Genomic DNA, 16,409 nt, shown 5'->3' with positions numbered 1-16,409 from the left:
CAGAAACCCGAAATCAGGTTTGGATTGTGAGTCCGACTCGCTGATCAGTCGGCCACGCTCCTGCCCGTTAAGTTCTAGGTGACTAAACATATGTTATTTGAAGAAAGAAAGTTGTTCACGAAGAGGAAATATATATATGTACGTCAAGTTTATGGGAAATAGACTGTTCCTACCTCTCTGAGATTCTCTTTAATGCTGTTTTTAGTGTGGGCTTCAAATCGCTGCTCAGTCTTAATGTCGACTCCCACCCGCCTCACGTTGACGGCAAACTTTCGCACCAGGTCGTCGCTGTACGAGTCAAGCGTGCTGATAGTAGAAACCTGGGACCACTTATACCTTTGAGCAAGCTTTGCCAGAGCTTGTCCTTGATAGACGTCTGAGGAGCATGTGCGGAAGAAGTTTGGATAAGTCTGTTTATCTGAGAGCTGAGCGGAAGTCGAGGCATATGAAATCTGAGGAATGTTCTTGTGTTTTGTGGCCTCAGCAATGGCAATTGAGCAACCAGATCTGGCCTCTCCGATAATAAGGTCAGTGTCGTCCGGGAGACTCTAAAAGAAAGCGAAAAACAGAGTCTTTATATCAGGGTCCTTTTTTTGAACAAAAAATTCAAGGACTTTTCAAGGACTTTCAGGGACACACTTTCCAGTTTTCAAGGACTCCTTTCAGTGCAAACTTTCGAACCAGGTCTTCGCTGTACGAGTCAAACGTGCTGATAGTAGAAACCCGAATCTTGAGTCTCTGTCTTTTTTAGTTCTTCCAAAACATGAGGAATTTTATTCCGAATGTCTTTCTGTGTTTGCTCCTTTTCCTTTGGTGTTCGAGTTAAATTGTAAAGTTAGCATTGAAATTAAAGGATGTTCCAGCACCGACTGCAATTTTCAAGGACTTCTGTGGACCCTGTTACATTCATATCGGAAATAACCCTATAAGTGCCCAGTGGCCGGCAGCTATGCACTCAGATTTTTAGTAAAAAAAAGAGTTCTTACACAAGAAAAAAGTTTAACTCCACATGATCGGTGTGGAGTACCAATATGGCCCTTGTTTTATTGTTTTGGAACGCCAATATAGGGGGCGTGCAAAAGTGAAATTAAAATGTCCCAGATGAGAACTGATATGACAAAATTACGTGTCTCCTTACATAAAATACTTTAAGTAAGATTGAACTTCAGCATGGAAGGCTTTACTTGCTACTGTTAGCTACTGTTGTCAGTCCATTTATCAGCTTATTATAACCCACCTAAAGCATGATAAGTGTCAAATGAAACAGACGTTGAGGTAGATCAAACATTCTTAGTACAATTACAGCTACTGCGATTCCATACACTAAACAGGTGTCCTTTTTTACTTCAGAGTCTGTGACAAAAATACAGTTGAAATTCTTATAATTGACCAACCTAAGACCCTAAGATTTTGTGGTCGTTTAAAAGGTCAACGATAGCGATTTGACTGTACGAGAAACATTTTGCTATTTTGGATAGGCCGTCGATAAAGTTATCTATTGGAAAAATTTACAAAGTTCTCAGTTTTGTAGAATGCAGGTAAAGAGGGTTCATGTGAATAGTCTCACCGCACTACATAGTACGGAAATAATATCATGTAAAAGTACTGTAGAAAGGGTTTCATTTCAGTCATTCTTAGAACTTCGACCAGAGACTCAAAATTTTGAGCCACCTCACAAGCCTCCGTCATTCACTATGAAAGAAAAAAGGTTAAAATGAAAATTACTGTGGGTTGCTTTCAAGAAATTAACTCCCTCCTACCTCAGCTTCATGCCGACAAGAATCTGAATCATAACCACCATCAGCAAGAACGTAAGTAAACGCCACTTTAAAGGGACCCGAGTTAACAAGCTCAACAGCAACCCTGAAAGCTGCCTGCCACTCATTACCAAGAGTCTTCAATGGTCCTAGGTCTTCATGGATGGGAAAGAACGCAGCGATCTTGTAAGTAGGCCGGCCTATCTCAGGAATGAGAGTGACTCCACCAGAGAAGACAGGGTCTCTTCGCAGACTGATTTCCTTCGTTTTGGAGTCATATTGACCTACAGTGAGCCAGTTGTTGCCCTGGAAATTAGAATCATAGATGTTCTTATTACATAAAGCGTATCTAATAGCTTTTGATGATTAGCAAAAATCTTTTTACTCTCAAAAAGTGAGATACATATCCTTCGAACTTACCACAAGGTTAACAACATCGTATAGTGGAGGGGCATCTTGATCTTGATTAAAGAACATGACATTGTTGGTACCAGTGGCACTTGGGAAGCCTGTGCTAGGGTCATTAAATGTCCTCAGCTTTTGATAGAGATTGTCTCGCACAGTCTGCACGTCAGATGTCCGGCTGATAACTTTCTTGTTGACAAGGTCTGATAGAGCCAAGGCTACGCCATGTACGGCATCAAACAACTGTGCAGTGAAGGCCGCTGAGGTAGGAGTAGACTGTAATGAACAAGAGTAAACCTTTAGCCAATCATAACAGAACCCGGCAATCCTAGGAACCAATTAGAACTCGAGAAAAATACGGGCAGCATTTGGTAAGCGCGGGAAAGCGCGTGCAAGCTAGTCACCATTTGCTTGGGTATCACTGTAAACAAGTAAATGATAAAACGATCCTATGAATATGTCCCTATAGTACTTTTCTTTGTCTTACGGAGAGCAAGTGGTAAAACCAGGAGTTCAATAGAAAACACCACCAAGCCCAAGAAAAGAAATAGCTTATCAGAAAATCAGTAACAAATAACATTCGTTAGTTTTCTTTCCGACTCAGATTAGTTCATTCTTATTCGCCAAGCACTCAATCTTGTCACTTGAGAACTTTCTTGTTTTTACTCAAACACTTTCACAAACTTACCAACTGTTTTGAAATGAAACCTTAGTCGACGGTATACTGCAAACTAGAATATGCATACGTCTTTCTTCTCAAAAAAAAAAAAAGCTTACCGGTTTACTGTGTACAATTCCAGGGTATGTTGTCGAATCTTTCTTGATCCAATTTGCCAGAAACTTCCAATAAATGCTGCCTTCACCGTTCTTAGGTTGAGTTCCGATCATGCCTTCCATTGTTCGTTGCAAGTCTTTGTTTTGATTGAACGTGGACGAGGTCGCGCCGTCTGTTCCAATCCACACCCAGCCTTTACCAGTCATGCCTAGCTCTTTAATCTGCTGGAAAACCGTCTCTGTATCATGGCGAACCATACTGATGAGGTGAACTTGAGATCCCGAAGCTTTCAACTGAAAAATAAGGGAGCATAGATGAGGTAACTGTCGACATATACCTCTTTCAACTGTGGAATAATCGTCTGGATAAAGAGGCACATCTGAAGAGAGAAGCTTTTATATATGTTTCAACTTAAGAGATTGTTAACAATGTTTGAAAGTGACAGAAACAAGTAATTCTGTATACAAGGCAATGCATAACCCAAAACATTTGAGTTTTAAAATCTATATATCCATCACATTGGAGACGAGGTACAGGTAGCATTAACGACGTGTAGCAACTTAAACACAACAACTGAAATTACCTGTTGTATTTTTGGTCTGATGGTTGCTGCTCGCGCATTTACATCGAAACGTTGCCTGCTGACCACACTGACTGGCACATCAGCCATACCAGTCACCTCCTTCTCAAACATATCCGCTAGTTCCTTTCCGTAAATATCGTTTGTTGCTACGGTACCAACTTCAGGTAATAAGTACTTCCGAAATAAGGCTGCGAGAGCGGAGGCTTGGTGAACATCAGAAGGACAAGTTCTAAAAAAGTACTTGTACTTTGTTTTGTCCGAGAGAATTGCAGACGTTGAGCCGTACGAAATTTGAGGAACTCTGTTGTTCCTGGAACCTGTGAATTAAACAACCAAAAAATATCAAAATCTGCCGGTAAACTCTGTTCCTGGAATCAAAGTTCTTACCTCCTTATGTCTAGAAACACTACAAATATATGTGTTTTTGAGAACGAAATAATAGTACATACTCTTTACTCACAATTTACGTCATTGGAAACAAAGAAGTGAACTTTTGAATTTCACCGGACAAGTTAACCAAAAAACCTCAGGCCACGTTAAATGTTGCTGAACAATAAAAATGATACAAGGAGTTTTCTTGAACAGACACCTTTCTAGGACGGCCAACTCTCTAAAGCGGACACCCATAGATGGACTGTCGTTCTGTTTTTCTTCCTTTATTTTCTGTCTTATACTCAGTAGCAGGGAAAGGATTCCCGCGTGGAAAGGGGAAGACAATAAAAATTCTAACTCTCTTAGAAAATGGAAATTATAACGCCATGGTTGGCCCGCTATTGCATGGTGGTAGTGTCTATAATTATTGCATAATTTATGCAAAAATTACGCACACTCGCCACAAGGACTTTATTTGTAGGACGGTCGAGCAGGCGCTGTCTCACTGTCCACCTGTTCCTACTCTCTCGCGCGCCTCGTTTATCTCGTGCGACATACTTCCTACGCGCCTATTATGCAGACTGTTAATCTCTAGAAGGAGGACACCTTTTAAAGAACACGCCTCAGTTGTTCAAAAGCTGGATAGCGCTATCCACGGAATATTAAAAACACTATCCAGTATGTAAGTATTAGGGAAACCATTGCGCTATACAGAGGATAGAGATTTATCCGTGGGATAGTATTATCCACCTTTTGAAAAACTGGGGCTAGCACTCACAGAAAATTAGGAAAGCTCACCGCATATTTTTAGGGTTTTTGTTAGGCATCAGAGATCGGAGAATTCTCTGTTTACTACACAGAAATCTCCGGCTAATGTTCGGTAGCCTATGACTATTTTTGTTATTCAGGAGTGGAGCCTTTTTCAAAGTATTTTCCTGTAACCTTACTCCTTTTTCCTGCTACTAGAATTCTTAACGAAAACCCTGCATTTTGGGGGGACAATTACTGCAAGAAAATTCTCCTTACCTAAAACATCAGCAACAGCTTGAGAGCAGGACGAACGATAGGCTCCAATAACAGCTACGACATCATCTTTTACAAGCTGTTCTGCAGCTGCTGTACATGAAGCATTAGGATCAAGTCCGCCATCCTGAATCTTTATGTCAAAATCAACAGACAGCGTCAAATCTCTGTTCATCATCTCTACAGCCACGCGGAATGCTGATTCGAACTCCCGGCCGAGTTCCGATAAACCCGCTAGGTCCGGGTGAATAGGAGCAATGAAGCCTATTCTGAAAGTGGTTTTGCCTGGAAGTCCCTTATCGGTGGGAGGTGTCTTTGTGTTTCCTGGCCAAATTATATCGTTGTTCTCTCTTTCCACGCCAATAGTTTGGCTCCATTTGCCGACCTTTACCCAAGTGGGTCCCTGAAAACAGAGACGAAAAGAGTACTTACAATGTAGCTCCTTTTTTAACGATAATTGTGATTGCTATATGGCAGGGATCTTTTCCCAACAGTGCCCGCTCCTACTGGTTACACTGAGGACAACTGCCATCTAACAATAAAACTGTTTCCCGCCAAAAGTCGCAGAGCAGGCAACATTGCAAAAAGTATGACGTCATAGGGTACCTGTGCACTATTACCCGCGAAAATTGACCGCTCGCCCCGATTTATTGTCATAATTTAATACAAGTAGAAGTTTTACTTCGTGGGCTATGCAAAAAAATCTCTAACTTAAAGACTGGCCCCTCTCGCGAAAATAGTTAATTTTGTTTCCCTCGAGTCTTAACGTTTCCTCAACTCTTAAAAAGGTTCAGTCCTATTTCACCAGCAATGAAAAGGTATGTACTTTGTTGAATCCTTTACATACCAGTTTTGTGTGTAGTTGTGACTTCTTACCCTTTCAAATGAGTTCTCGTCAGCAGTATTTCACTCAGCAGTAGTTGTTTTTTAGGATGATTTTACAAATTGAAATTAAGTAACTATGTCGCGGAAATTTCGACTTTGCCAACTTCTGAGCGGGAAAGGGTTTTAGCTTCTAAAGAACTTCCCAAGGTATGACCGACCGTTTACTAAAATGGATGCCATTTTTCAAGACACGATCCTTTGAGAAAAATTGAAAGCAGACAGGAACGTTTCTCTTACCTGAAAATTTCCAACGTTGTACCTCGGAGTTTCAAAGTACGTGTTAGGACCTGTTAAAAAGATTAAGAGGCATCTCAAAGGAAGGAAACGATGCAAAGCAGTTTTAACCCTTTTTAAACAAAAAAGGTCAACTTTGAAAAAAGTATCAGATTCACTTCAATTCAGTTCACTCAATCAGCCACAAAACAGTATAAAACATAAAACGCACAAACCTTGAGCACCGACAAATGCATTTTTCTTATCGTTGAATTTCTTCAATTCGTCAAAAACAACCTCCCGTAATTTGGAAGGGGAGTCATTCTATATAAAAACAACAAAATACCGTTTTCTGAGAACTTCCAGTAGCTAATCTAATGGTAGAGACACGTTTCTTCCGGGAGTATTCAGCTGAAATTTTGACAAAAGAAGAAATTTACCTCGGTTATCTTGCGTTGTCTCGCTAATTTGTCGAACGCCAGATAGTATGCATACACTGCATCATAAACTTGCGGCACGTAAGATGAAGTTCGCAACTGTTGGAGAACATTGGAAAGCAAAGGTTATAAAACTAAACAGCTGGTATTAAGAACTAAACTCAACTTCATGATAAGAAGGATACGCAGTATTGAAGCACACAGATTACGATATGACGAGTGGGAGTTACAGTGAGAATTCAAGCTAGAGCGGGTGCGAAAATATTCTTTTTCTAAAAAGCGAGCGTATAACAGCACCTTGTTAGCTGAGTCTTTCATTTGCTTGCTCGATTTTGGCGTACTTGATAAAATGGAAACCAGGCCCAATATAACTTGACGGTTGTGACTAGAATGGATACCCCAAAATCAGGCCTGTGTTCAGCTCTTTTCCCTGCACAATTGTCTCTTACTCTGATTTCCTATTTTCCTCAATGACATGCCCAGTAAATTCACAAAAATGGTACTCTACGACGAGTCTGGCGTTGTGTCAAATAAACATAAGATGTCCAACCTGATTTTAAGGTATCCAGTCTAATAACAACTATAACAACTTGACGGCACAGACGACACTCCAGTCATCGCTAGATGGACTGAAAACTTACATGTTTATAAATGATTCCAGGGTACTGATCCTGAACGCGCAATTGGGACTTTTTAATCCACCGAACAATGATGTTCAGACTCAGTCGGCCAAAACCTCCTAAAGGACGAAAACAATGAAACAGTTAAAGCTGCTTTAGCACCGATCGAAGAATAAACTAAAATTAGCTAAGACGACGCTAGTCGAAGAAATTCTCAAAACGAATTTTCAGAAACAGTTGCGTTATCTTCATTTCAATTTTCTTAGTTTGTATATTGGAAAAATCTGATTACACAGTTCGTTTAAGAATTCACAACGTTCGAATCCTCCAAGCGCCTAGAGACCAGACGGATCGTTCGATATTTTAACGGGTTAAAGTCACATCTGTGTCCTGTTACACACATTTTACTCTATCCAGGGGAGGGAAAATGTCATTCGTTATCCTAAGGTTTCTTATATCGGGCTTTTCTTGTAACAGATGCACGATATATCAGGATTCCTGCCCCACAGGGAACGGAATAATGCTATCTGGACTGTGCATTGTTTGGTTCTATCGAGTTTCACAAAATGGTTTCTATTGAAGCCTTTCTCTACCAGGGTGAAGGATGTAGTCTTGTAAGGTAATTTTTGAATTCTTGGAAGAAATCCCACGATATTATCATTTAAATGAATTCTCTTCTGCCGTACTTTCAACATGGCACTATTTATGGAGTTTATTCACGTAACGTCACTTCCGTCATTTTAGATAAAACGGCGGCCAAGCTGGTGTCCCAAACCAATCCGGTGTGAATTACCATTCATTACCTCTTCAGCGCTACTTTCATATAGTGCTATCTATTTAGTTTGTAGTTCTAACTTTTTGAGTCCGTGGACGAAATCCTACGATGTTACAATTCACATGAATTCTCTTCAGCAATATTTTGATTTGTTCAACATTCTACAAAGTGAGATTGGGAAATGTTGTAGAATTTTAACTTTAGGTAGCGTAAGCAACAACCACGGCGACGGCGACGGCGACGGCTACGAAAACGTCACTTAAAAAGTGAATTCGCGCTGCTTCAAACTATAATTATCGCGCTTATTTCATCTCGTTTAATTTTTCATATGCGGGCCAATTTTTTTGAATTCTGAAGGACTGTATCAAAGTTCAGAAAAAGAAAAAGAAATTTGTTGTCTTGTGATCCCGTCTTCGACAAAACGTGAAATTAGAAACTTTCACGTCGTAGTCATGCAACGACGGCTAAGAAATGTACAAAAAAGCGTGATGCACGTGCAAAGTTGTTGTTTGCTGAACTTAACCCTTTCACTGCCAGAGTGTTTGATGGAGGTTTGTAAGGTGACTCTAACTTTTGAGTCTATGGACGAAATCCTATGATGTGACCATTCAAATGAAAGCTCTCTGCCTGTACTTTCACATGATGCTATTTGTTTCTCAAAATTTTAGAAAATGAAATTTGCCATTGGCCACATTTGGCAGTGAAAGGGTTAACTATCGCCTTTTTGCCGTTCCCGTTGCCGTCGCCGTCGTCGTTGCTTAAGCCCCCATTTCCCACTTCTGGTAGTGCAAGGGTTACAGAGTTGAAATGTAACGTACCTGTGGGCATGATGCCTACACTGCCCAGCATGGCCTCAGCGGCTTTAGTCTGGTTGGTTGGAGTAACAGCTGTCAGACCATCGCTACCAAGCCACACCCAGCCCTGGCCAGTCATACCCTATAAAACAACAATACGTCACACAGACGTTACTAATGGGTAGACAGAGGAGGTTAAAATATCATACCTCCATGTCTATAGGCTAGATTTTAAACGGCTTTTTTAAAATTTTTCTCAAGGATAAGGGACAACCGCTAGATGCAAATTAGTCGTTTGTGATGTTACAACCAGTTGCAAAAATGTTGAGACACTCCAAAGAAAAAGCGACCTTTCTTGCTTCAAATCGCTCCTGGTCATAGGTCTGTGAGATATGATACTGACCTCCCTCCTTTCTCCCATTCAAAGTTGTTCCTCCAAGTTTTGAGTATGGTCTTGTATTGCTGGCAACTTTGATAAGGAGTGGAGGGGGGATCAAAAGCACAAGATCATGGACAGGCCATTTATGCCAAAATACGGTACAGTGTCTCAAGTACTTTTGCAACTGGTTGTAGCAAATGACAAGGACAAGTATTAGGCCTATGGTCGACATAATATGATTAGATAAGTAAACTTTAACAAGGTACAATCAATCTTTTTTCGTTTTGTTTTTGTGTTTTGGGGGAAGGGGAAGGCCGAGAAGAAGAGTTTGTGGCTAAAATGTCTCGCAACACTGCCTTTTTTCGAGTCCATTTGAATGCAAGCCAATGTTGCAATACAGAAGGAGAGAAAGCGTGTTCCAACAAACCTTGAAGCTTGAAGTGCGAAGTGCAGACAAGGTCAATGACCAATCATTCTGTTTTGATTAGCTATGCCTCTTTGAAGAAGGCGTTATAAGCTTGGTTAATATAATTACATTAACACGCCGAAAAGGGATTATAAATACTTCGACGTCACTAGGAGGGCTGTAAGTATCACATTTCTCCCTGTCTCACACAGTTTTTTCTTTTTTTGAGAAGACCAATGTAGCTGGCCATGGTGTGATACTTGAAATTAAACCTATTAAACAGCACTTTAAAGTCTACCTGGGGAAAGCTTGGACTCCAGCTAATGGGATTATTTTTTACCTTTCCTTTGGCAGTTTCTAAGATAGTTCGGGCAGCTTCAGGCTGAGCAAATATGAGGTTTACTCGAGTTTGAGCGTCTTTTATCTGCAACAAAAAAATCGAGACCAAAAAATTCAGTATTGATCATTTATCTTACCAGTAAACAGACAAGTAATTTGTTCATTGTGGCAGATGACCTGAGTTGTTAGCAAGAAGGTGAACGTCTTTGTTACATTACACAGTCAGCTATTGCACACACCACTAAGGTTACAAAAAAAAAACTGATCCTCGGAGTGGAACATAGGAGTGCTTATAAGAACACGTTCAAATTGTCATCGCTATTGCACTTGCATGCAGTTTACCAATTAAAACTGTGCAGATGTTAAGTGAGATTAGTTCTACTTCCCTGCTGTTCTTTAAACCACTGTGCGCGTGTGGACTAGATTAATTCTCTTTAAGCAGGAAAGCCCAAAATTCCGGATCGTGCTCTGAGTCAATTTATAACTGGGACGATAATTCAGATGACCTGTACTTGACACTAAGAGGGGAGGGGAGTGTAACGGGTCGACCGCTAAGCTTATCACAAACAGAAGGCATTCACCTTGTAAAAGGCTTAGCTAATTTGCTATGAAACAAACTTAGAACGGATTATCAATAATTCGAAGCCGTTAAGAGAAAGGCTCTTGGAAAGAAAAATAAAGAATTTCCTCTCTCAAGAGGAGACAAATTGATTGTGGGGGCGCTTAACGCCATGATGTCTTCCCTCTGTTGCTATTTTTGGCCTTTTTGCAATTTTAAAATGTTTTATACTCGTTAATGATGTCATTTCAAAGCGATTAAAGACATTTTTGGGAGGTAACGAGGCGTTTTGATAGGTAATCAAACAATTGCGCAAACAACGATTACTTAGAAAAACATAAAAGTAATTGATGTGAAAATTCTTAACCACATCGCTCTACTTAAAAGCTTTTTAATACCAGCAGTTTGATGTTACGATAATTTTTTTTTAAACGCTAATAAAAAAGATATTTTGTGGATTGCTACGTCAACAACGAAAGGCCAAGGGACTGCCAAAACACGTTCGTTATAACGAGGTTTGTTATATCGAGGTTCTTCGTTATATATTTTACTATTACTGAGGCAAAAAAATATCGTTCGTTGTACCGAGGACTTCGTTACATAGAGTTTCGCAACATCGAGGTTCCACTATATCAACTCTTACCAACTGCAGTTTGTTGTCCAAAACGTCCGAACTTGCTGTACTGGAAAACCTCGAAGAAGCGTGAATTCGGATTCCTTGTAAGCGGGCTTCCGTTTCGAAACTATCTGCAAGGTTTTTGGCATACTCATCATCTGATGTAGCAATGACGCTTACCTGAAATAACGGATGAAGGAGGGGAGAGGGGAAGTTAGAGAATGTCTGTAAACACACACAAACCCGGATATTTGCTGAGCAGGTGGAGTTAAGCTGAGTTTTAAACCGCTAAGCCAGTGAAGAATCTTTCCTTATTCAACCGTTGTTTCTAAAAGCTACGTAAACGAAACTCGATGGACTAGATAAATAATTAAAACTGCCATAACGGGTCTCAAATCATGCCTTAGTTATGTGCTTAGCTGCAACATTGGTTTTGAGCGTTTACTAAGACTACTGCATCGAACAGAAAACAGACTGAGCCAGTGATCCTTCCCGCCCTAAAAGTCGATAAAAATTACAGCCAAACCTGTATACAACGGCCCTGTATATAGCTGTCACCCTGTATATTACGGTCACCCTGTATATTACGGTCACCGGACAACTTCCAAAATTTTCAGTTGCCTTACATTTTCTGCAAAGTTGACCTGTATATAGAGGTCACCCTTTATATAATGGTATATAATGATCACCTTGCCATTTCCCAACGGTGATTGACTGTATTAAGACATGAAACTTAGTTTTTCTTTGAAGACTGTGAAACAACGAATCGTCGTGCCCTACCCTTTAGTTTTGGTAATTCTTGAATAAAGGACTTGACAACTTAAAATGGAAAAAGTCGATTGAAGGATTCGACAAGTTTATAGTTGCTCACCCTTCTCCAGTTGAAGTAAGTCACCAACTCAGCCAGGGCGCTTGCCTGATGCACATCACTCGCACAAGTCCTGAAGAATCGTGGATACTTCTTCTTGTTAGAAAGCTCCGCTGCGGTTGACGCATATGATATCTGGGTCATAGTCGGTGCTAACATAAAGTAATAATCAAAGATTGAAAACGTTTAGTTTTGAACACACATTATGTCGCCCTGAAGTGTTTTCGAAAAGCTCAGTCGTGTGTTAGAAATTACGGCAAAGCTTTATGAATAGACGAAGAAGACTATTTTGAAAAGAGGTGTTGTAAAATTCTACCGCCACGTGAGGCAGCCTATAAATCACACCTCACATCAATCGTGACATTAACGAGCGTAATTTCTCATAAATCTTATATTTCATCTCTCACTTTAAAGCTAATTGTAGAAATGTATTAAAACCTTAATGTTAACTGTTTTAAAATTTAGATACTGCATTTCAAAAACATCTTAGTAAAGCTTAGTTGAACACTACATTGGCAAGCTATGAGCCTAACATCTAAAATCTATTCAACTCTCAGGCGTACATGCACTTTTTACGGGATTTTATTCCTGAGACAACAAGTTCGAGCCTCACACAAAAAGATTAAAAAGTCTTGTCTTTCTCCCGGATTTTTTAACCTTCCAAACGGACCTTACAATGCCGATACAGTTTACAGAGAAATCATACCGTATTCTGCTTTCTAATCTAAGGTGAGAAAGACTGTTGTAGACAATTTTGCAAACAAAGAAACTGTTTGTGCTGGAGCTATCATGTAGGCCGTAAAAACTTTGATTATGCCTTCATCGCACGTTTAAATATAACTGGTATTCCTTTAAGCATCTACATTTCTGTGATAGATTTCGTATCACAGGATTTATTAAAATAACTTAAAATCGCATGCATGCTAATAAGACGGAAAACAAACTAATTACAAGATAAAGGCAATGATAACTACAACAAAGAGATTCGGACCACAAATCTCGCTCGATTACTTCAGCAAACGTTCGTGTCCATGATTCTCTTACCGTTGTCTCTGAAGTACTGATGTGAAGCTTTTGAACACGAAGAACGCATTGCTCCAACGACACCCACAATGTCCGAATCCGCCGCAAGCTGCTGGGCAGCGATCTTACAAGTAGTGGACGGATTCGTGCCTCCATCTTTGATCATACCTGAAAACGAAGTTTGTCAATGACGCTCAATACAGAGGATTTGTTTTAAAATCACTGAGTAAATCAAGTTGTTAAAATAGTCAGTATATAGCGTAATGCTCCTCTTCTTAAAATCACGAATAACAATCATCTTTTGCCAGTTTTCCAATAATAAATCACATGAAATCTTAGAACAAGAAGTGTAACAGAAAAGCTAAGAAAGAGCTGGTATTTTAATGGCCATACTATAGGTTTTCATCCAGAGACTCAAATTTATTTTGGCTTGGTTTGAAAAAAAAAAAATTCTCAATAACGAAATATTAGACATTTAAACAGTACTGCAAAAGAACATTTTCACCATTCGATTCATGGTAGAGATTCAAAACACATAGGCAAAAAAGTATTTGTCCATGTTTCAGGCTGTTCTACTTTTGAGGATAATGATTTTTAATGCGGCGAATCTCGCTTTTTAAAATCGTAACTCGTTGCGATATGCAGCTAGGATGTTCAAGCAGTACGGCTTTGAACATAACACAATAGTATGGTCGGTACAAAACAAGTGAAAGAACTTTAATTGCTCATCCAACGGGATGGATACGTTGTCAGAATGTGCCAAAATGTCGCGTGATGTAGCAACAATACAATATGGTAGCCGAGAAGTCATTGACTAATTGATTGTTCCTTGCAATTATGGCCCAGTTCAGAGAATAACAAGATTACTTATTGCACAAGTGAATCTAGTTATTGTCCACGAGAGACAATACTTTGAATTAGCAATTAAAAGAGTTTTTTAACTTAACAGTTGCCCTAGAGGCTCATGCGATTCTTAAGTGATTGGTGACCTTCTTCCATAGATTGACCTTAAAAAAGTCTGTGTCATAGTTAGGTATGACGATAAAGTACTGCATAGAAAGGGAAAATCAAAACTTCGAATTTTTTCGAATAAAAAGAATTTTGAATTAAGAATAAATGACAAAGACCGAAAGTCCGACGTAAAACATGCAAGAAAGCTGAATAACTCATAGGGAGTCTTTACTAGACACCACGCCAAGGCACGAATCCAATTTCGCTTTAAGTTAAATTTTAATTCATACCGGCTTTAAGCTAGTTTCTTGTTAAAGAGGGAAATAAACACTCACTTTTAAAATCCATGGAAAATTTAATTTTACTGCCATTCTTGGCCGCATCGGCATTTATGAGCTCAATGGCGATTTTGAACGCTGAACTCTGAAAGAAGATCAAAACACAAGCGGGATTTGTTAGCCAGAGGATAACATAGAATATTGAAATGAGTTGTAAGATTCAGTAGGTAACAAACTTACTAATTCTTGTCCCAAAGACGCTGTGGCGCCGAGAGATTTGTCCAACGCTCCTATAAAGCCCAACTTGATAGTAATGTTCTTGGATTCGACAGGGTCTGGAAACAAGATGGAGGTAAGAGAATGCCGTGTGTTAAACAGATGACTGAGTTCGTCCAAGCCTTCTTTCAGAAGGGGAACAAATGATGCATTTGAAAATGGATTCAGGAGAAGAACTATCATGGTGAAACTTAATTTCAGAGCGTTCATTGTGACCAAAGAAAACAGGACAAAAATGAGACGAGACAAAGGTAGGTTAGTCGGGTGGGTTAGGTAACTAAGTAAAGATATCAAGTTTCTTTGTAAAGACAAAACAATCTTTCTAGAAACTTCTAGAAATCAGCAATGATCGATCAGCAAAATGCACAGTATACTAAAACTAATTTTTCATGAACAGAAGGTACAGGGCAATTGAAGATCCAAAATAAACTTTGAAGGTGTAATTTCCTGAACCGTTTCCCATCTGTTATCTGAATGCCTAAAAATCTATTCACAGTTTTAAACACTTCCTTCGGATCTTTGAGCACCGGTATTCCGATACAGGACCTTTTTTTCTTATTATTACAATCGGTGTTAAGTCGTGATGAAATAAAACAACGGTTGATAAAAATCCTAAATAAAGGCTGAATTAAAATTTTCAGTACTGGACGAAACTGCTAGGTGAAGATATTTCGTCAAACTGAGACAGGTATGCTAGGCTACTGGAAGGCGTTTGCTCCTTTCTTCGTAATGCACGAGAAGAGCTTAATTTTAAACATATGATAGCACGAAAACGTTCTCTATTACAACAAATTTGACTAGAACCCATCAGGCTACCACCTAGAATCGAGAAATGTAGGACATTGGCTTATCCACGAACATCTCATTAAGTCAAAGAAAGCTCTAAATGAGCTTAGCAGTGACTTCTGTAAAAATGTCACTGCCGTTGCATATTGAACTCGGTCCAGAGGAATCTCCTAGAGCATCGATCCTGCACTAATCCAGTACTAACAGTAATTAGCAACCTAGCACCTAGTTGAGGGCTCTATAGTCACTTACTACAAACCCAATTCCTTCCCTGTGTCTCTGCCGTGATTAATTGCCCATTGTTGATAACTGTGACAATGTGGTAGAGACGCCGAATTACCTGTTCTCGATTTAGTAGACTCACTTACCCGTTAAAACTGTTGCTAGAGTGCAAACAAAAAATGAAATCGCGGCATAACGCATTTTCGTGAGATTCAGCTCCTTTAATGAAGTGCTTGCTACCGCTTTACTCTTGACACGTTCAAAGCAAAAAGACCTTTACACCGCTTGGGTTAACACGCCTCTTTTATGGCGTCAAAACGACGGTTGCGCGCGCGGAAGTGGCGTCCTCCACCATCCACCGCATTGCATTGGAACGCATACTTTACCCAACTTACAATTTTTTGGGGTTAAATTTTTAGCATCATCAGGGATTTTTGTCCTCCAATAAGATTTAATTCTCCGATTATGAGTCAGCCATAGAGTTTATCTCTGCGATCGATAGCTGCAAGGCGGGCAAACGACGTTTGTTTTCAGCGACTTTTGTACGACTTCTTAGATGAGCACGCAACGACTACTTTGAGATAAACCAGGCAGAGAATTGAAAAAAAAGTAAATAAATAAATAAAACAAAATAAAAGAAAAGAATTCAAGGAGAAGGCGGAGCATATATTACTACAAAAACATTGTTCGCATAAACTGGTAACTATGAAACATGCTTTTGTTTAACTAAAAATCAAGATGACTAAAATTACAAAATAATAGTCAAGGTTTCTATTTGGTGGTACATAATGTATAAATAATAATAGAATTTTAAAAAATAAAACAAATACAGTACAAGATTAACAGCGCATTTATCACAACTCGATACAATGTAAAGTATCTTTTTGAGAAAATTCAAGGGTCCGTTAAGGAGATTGATTTGTCTTTGTCGTTTAATTTAAATAGGTTTTTCTCCGGCGGAGCATTTAAAAGTGTTGTGATAAGACGTTCAAAGCCGAATCGGTCCACCAGAGCCGTTTATATGAACCATCCATTGGCATGCAAAGGAAATTTGATATGGGATAACA

General features: G+C 39.4%; 1 protein-coding gene across 3 annotated transcripts in view; it reads right to left on the bottom strand.

Annotated features, from left to right (window-relative positions):
* LOC140937519 (uncharacterized) overlaps window positions 1-16,409 on the bottom strand; it is a 34,085-nt gene that overhangs the window by 4,117 nt on the left and 13,559 nt on the right. For 2 of the 3 annotated variants that reach the window (XM_073387080.1, XM_073387079.1), the window contains exons 2-18: window positions 14,299-14,393; window positions 14,116-14,203; window positions 12,851-12,997; window positions 11,810-11,958; window positions 10,966-11,118; window positions 9,765-9,848; window positions 8,664-8,781; window positions 7,092-7,189; window positions 6,454-6,549; window positions 6,250-6,337; window positions 6,038-6,087; window positions 4,919-5,318; window positions 3,521-3,837; window positions 2,940-3,230; window positions 2,178-2,438; window positions 1,761-2,063; window positions 174-548 (exon numbers count right to left, since the gene is read on the bottom strand). In XM_073387080.1, coding sequence (XP_073243181.1) covers window positions 174-548; window positions 1,761-2,063; window positions 2,178-2,438; window positions 2,940-3,230; window positions 3,521-3,837; window positions 4,919-5,318; window positions 6,038-6,087; window positions 6,250-6,337; window positions 6,454-6,549; window positions 7,092-7,189; window positions 8,664-8,781; window positions 9,765-9,848; window positions 10,966-11,118; window positions 11,810-11,958; window positions 12,851-12,997; window positions 14,116-14,203; window positions 14,299-14,393 — 3,113 coding nt within the window. Of the gene's footprint in view, window positions 1-173; window positions 549-1,760; window positions 2,064-2,177; window positions 2,439-2,939; window positions 3,231-3,520; window positions 3,838-4,918; window positions 5,319-6,037; window positions 6,088-6,249; window positions 6,338-6,453; window positions 6,550-7,091; window positions 7,190-8,663; window positions 8,782-9,764; window positions 9,849-10,965; window positions 11,119-11,809; window positions 11,959-12,850; window positions 12,998-14,115; window positions 14,204-14,298; window positions 14,394-15,488; window positions 15,720-16,409 lie in introns of those variants that run through there. The other variant, XM_073387081.1, reaches the window with a different exon arrangement.

This window comes from Porites lutea, chromosome 5, assembly GCF_958299795.1.
Source record: "Porites lutea chromosome 5, jaPorLute2.1, whole genome shotgun sequence".
In the NCBI taxonomy this organism is placed as follows: Eukaryota; Metazoa; Cnidaria; class Anthozoa; order Scleractinia; family Poritidae; genus Porites; species Porites lutea.
Note: the sequence above shows the minus strand (reverse complement) of the source record. Positions and strands in the feature narration are given on the sequence as shown.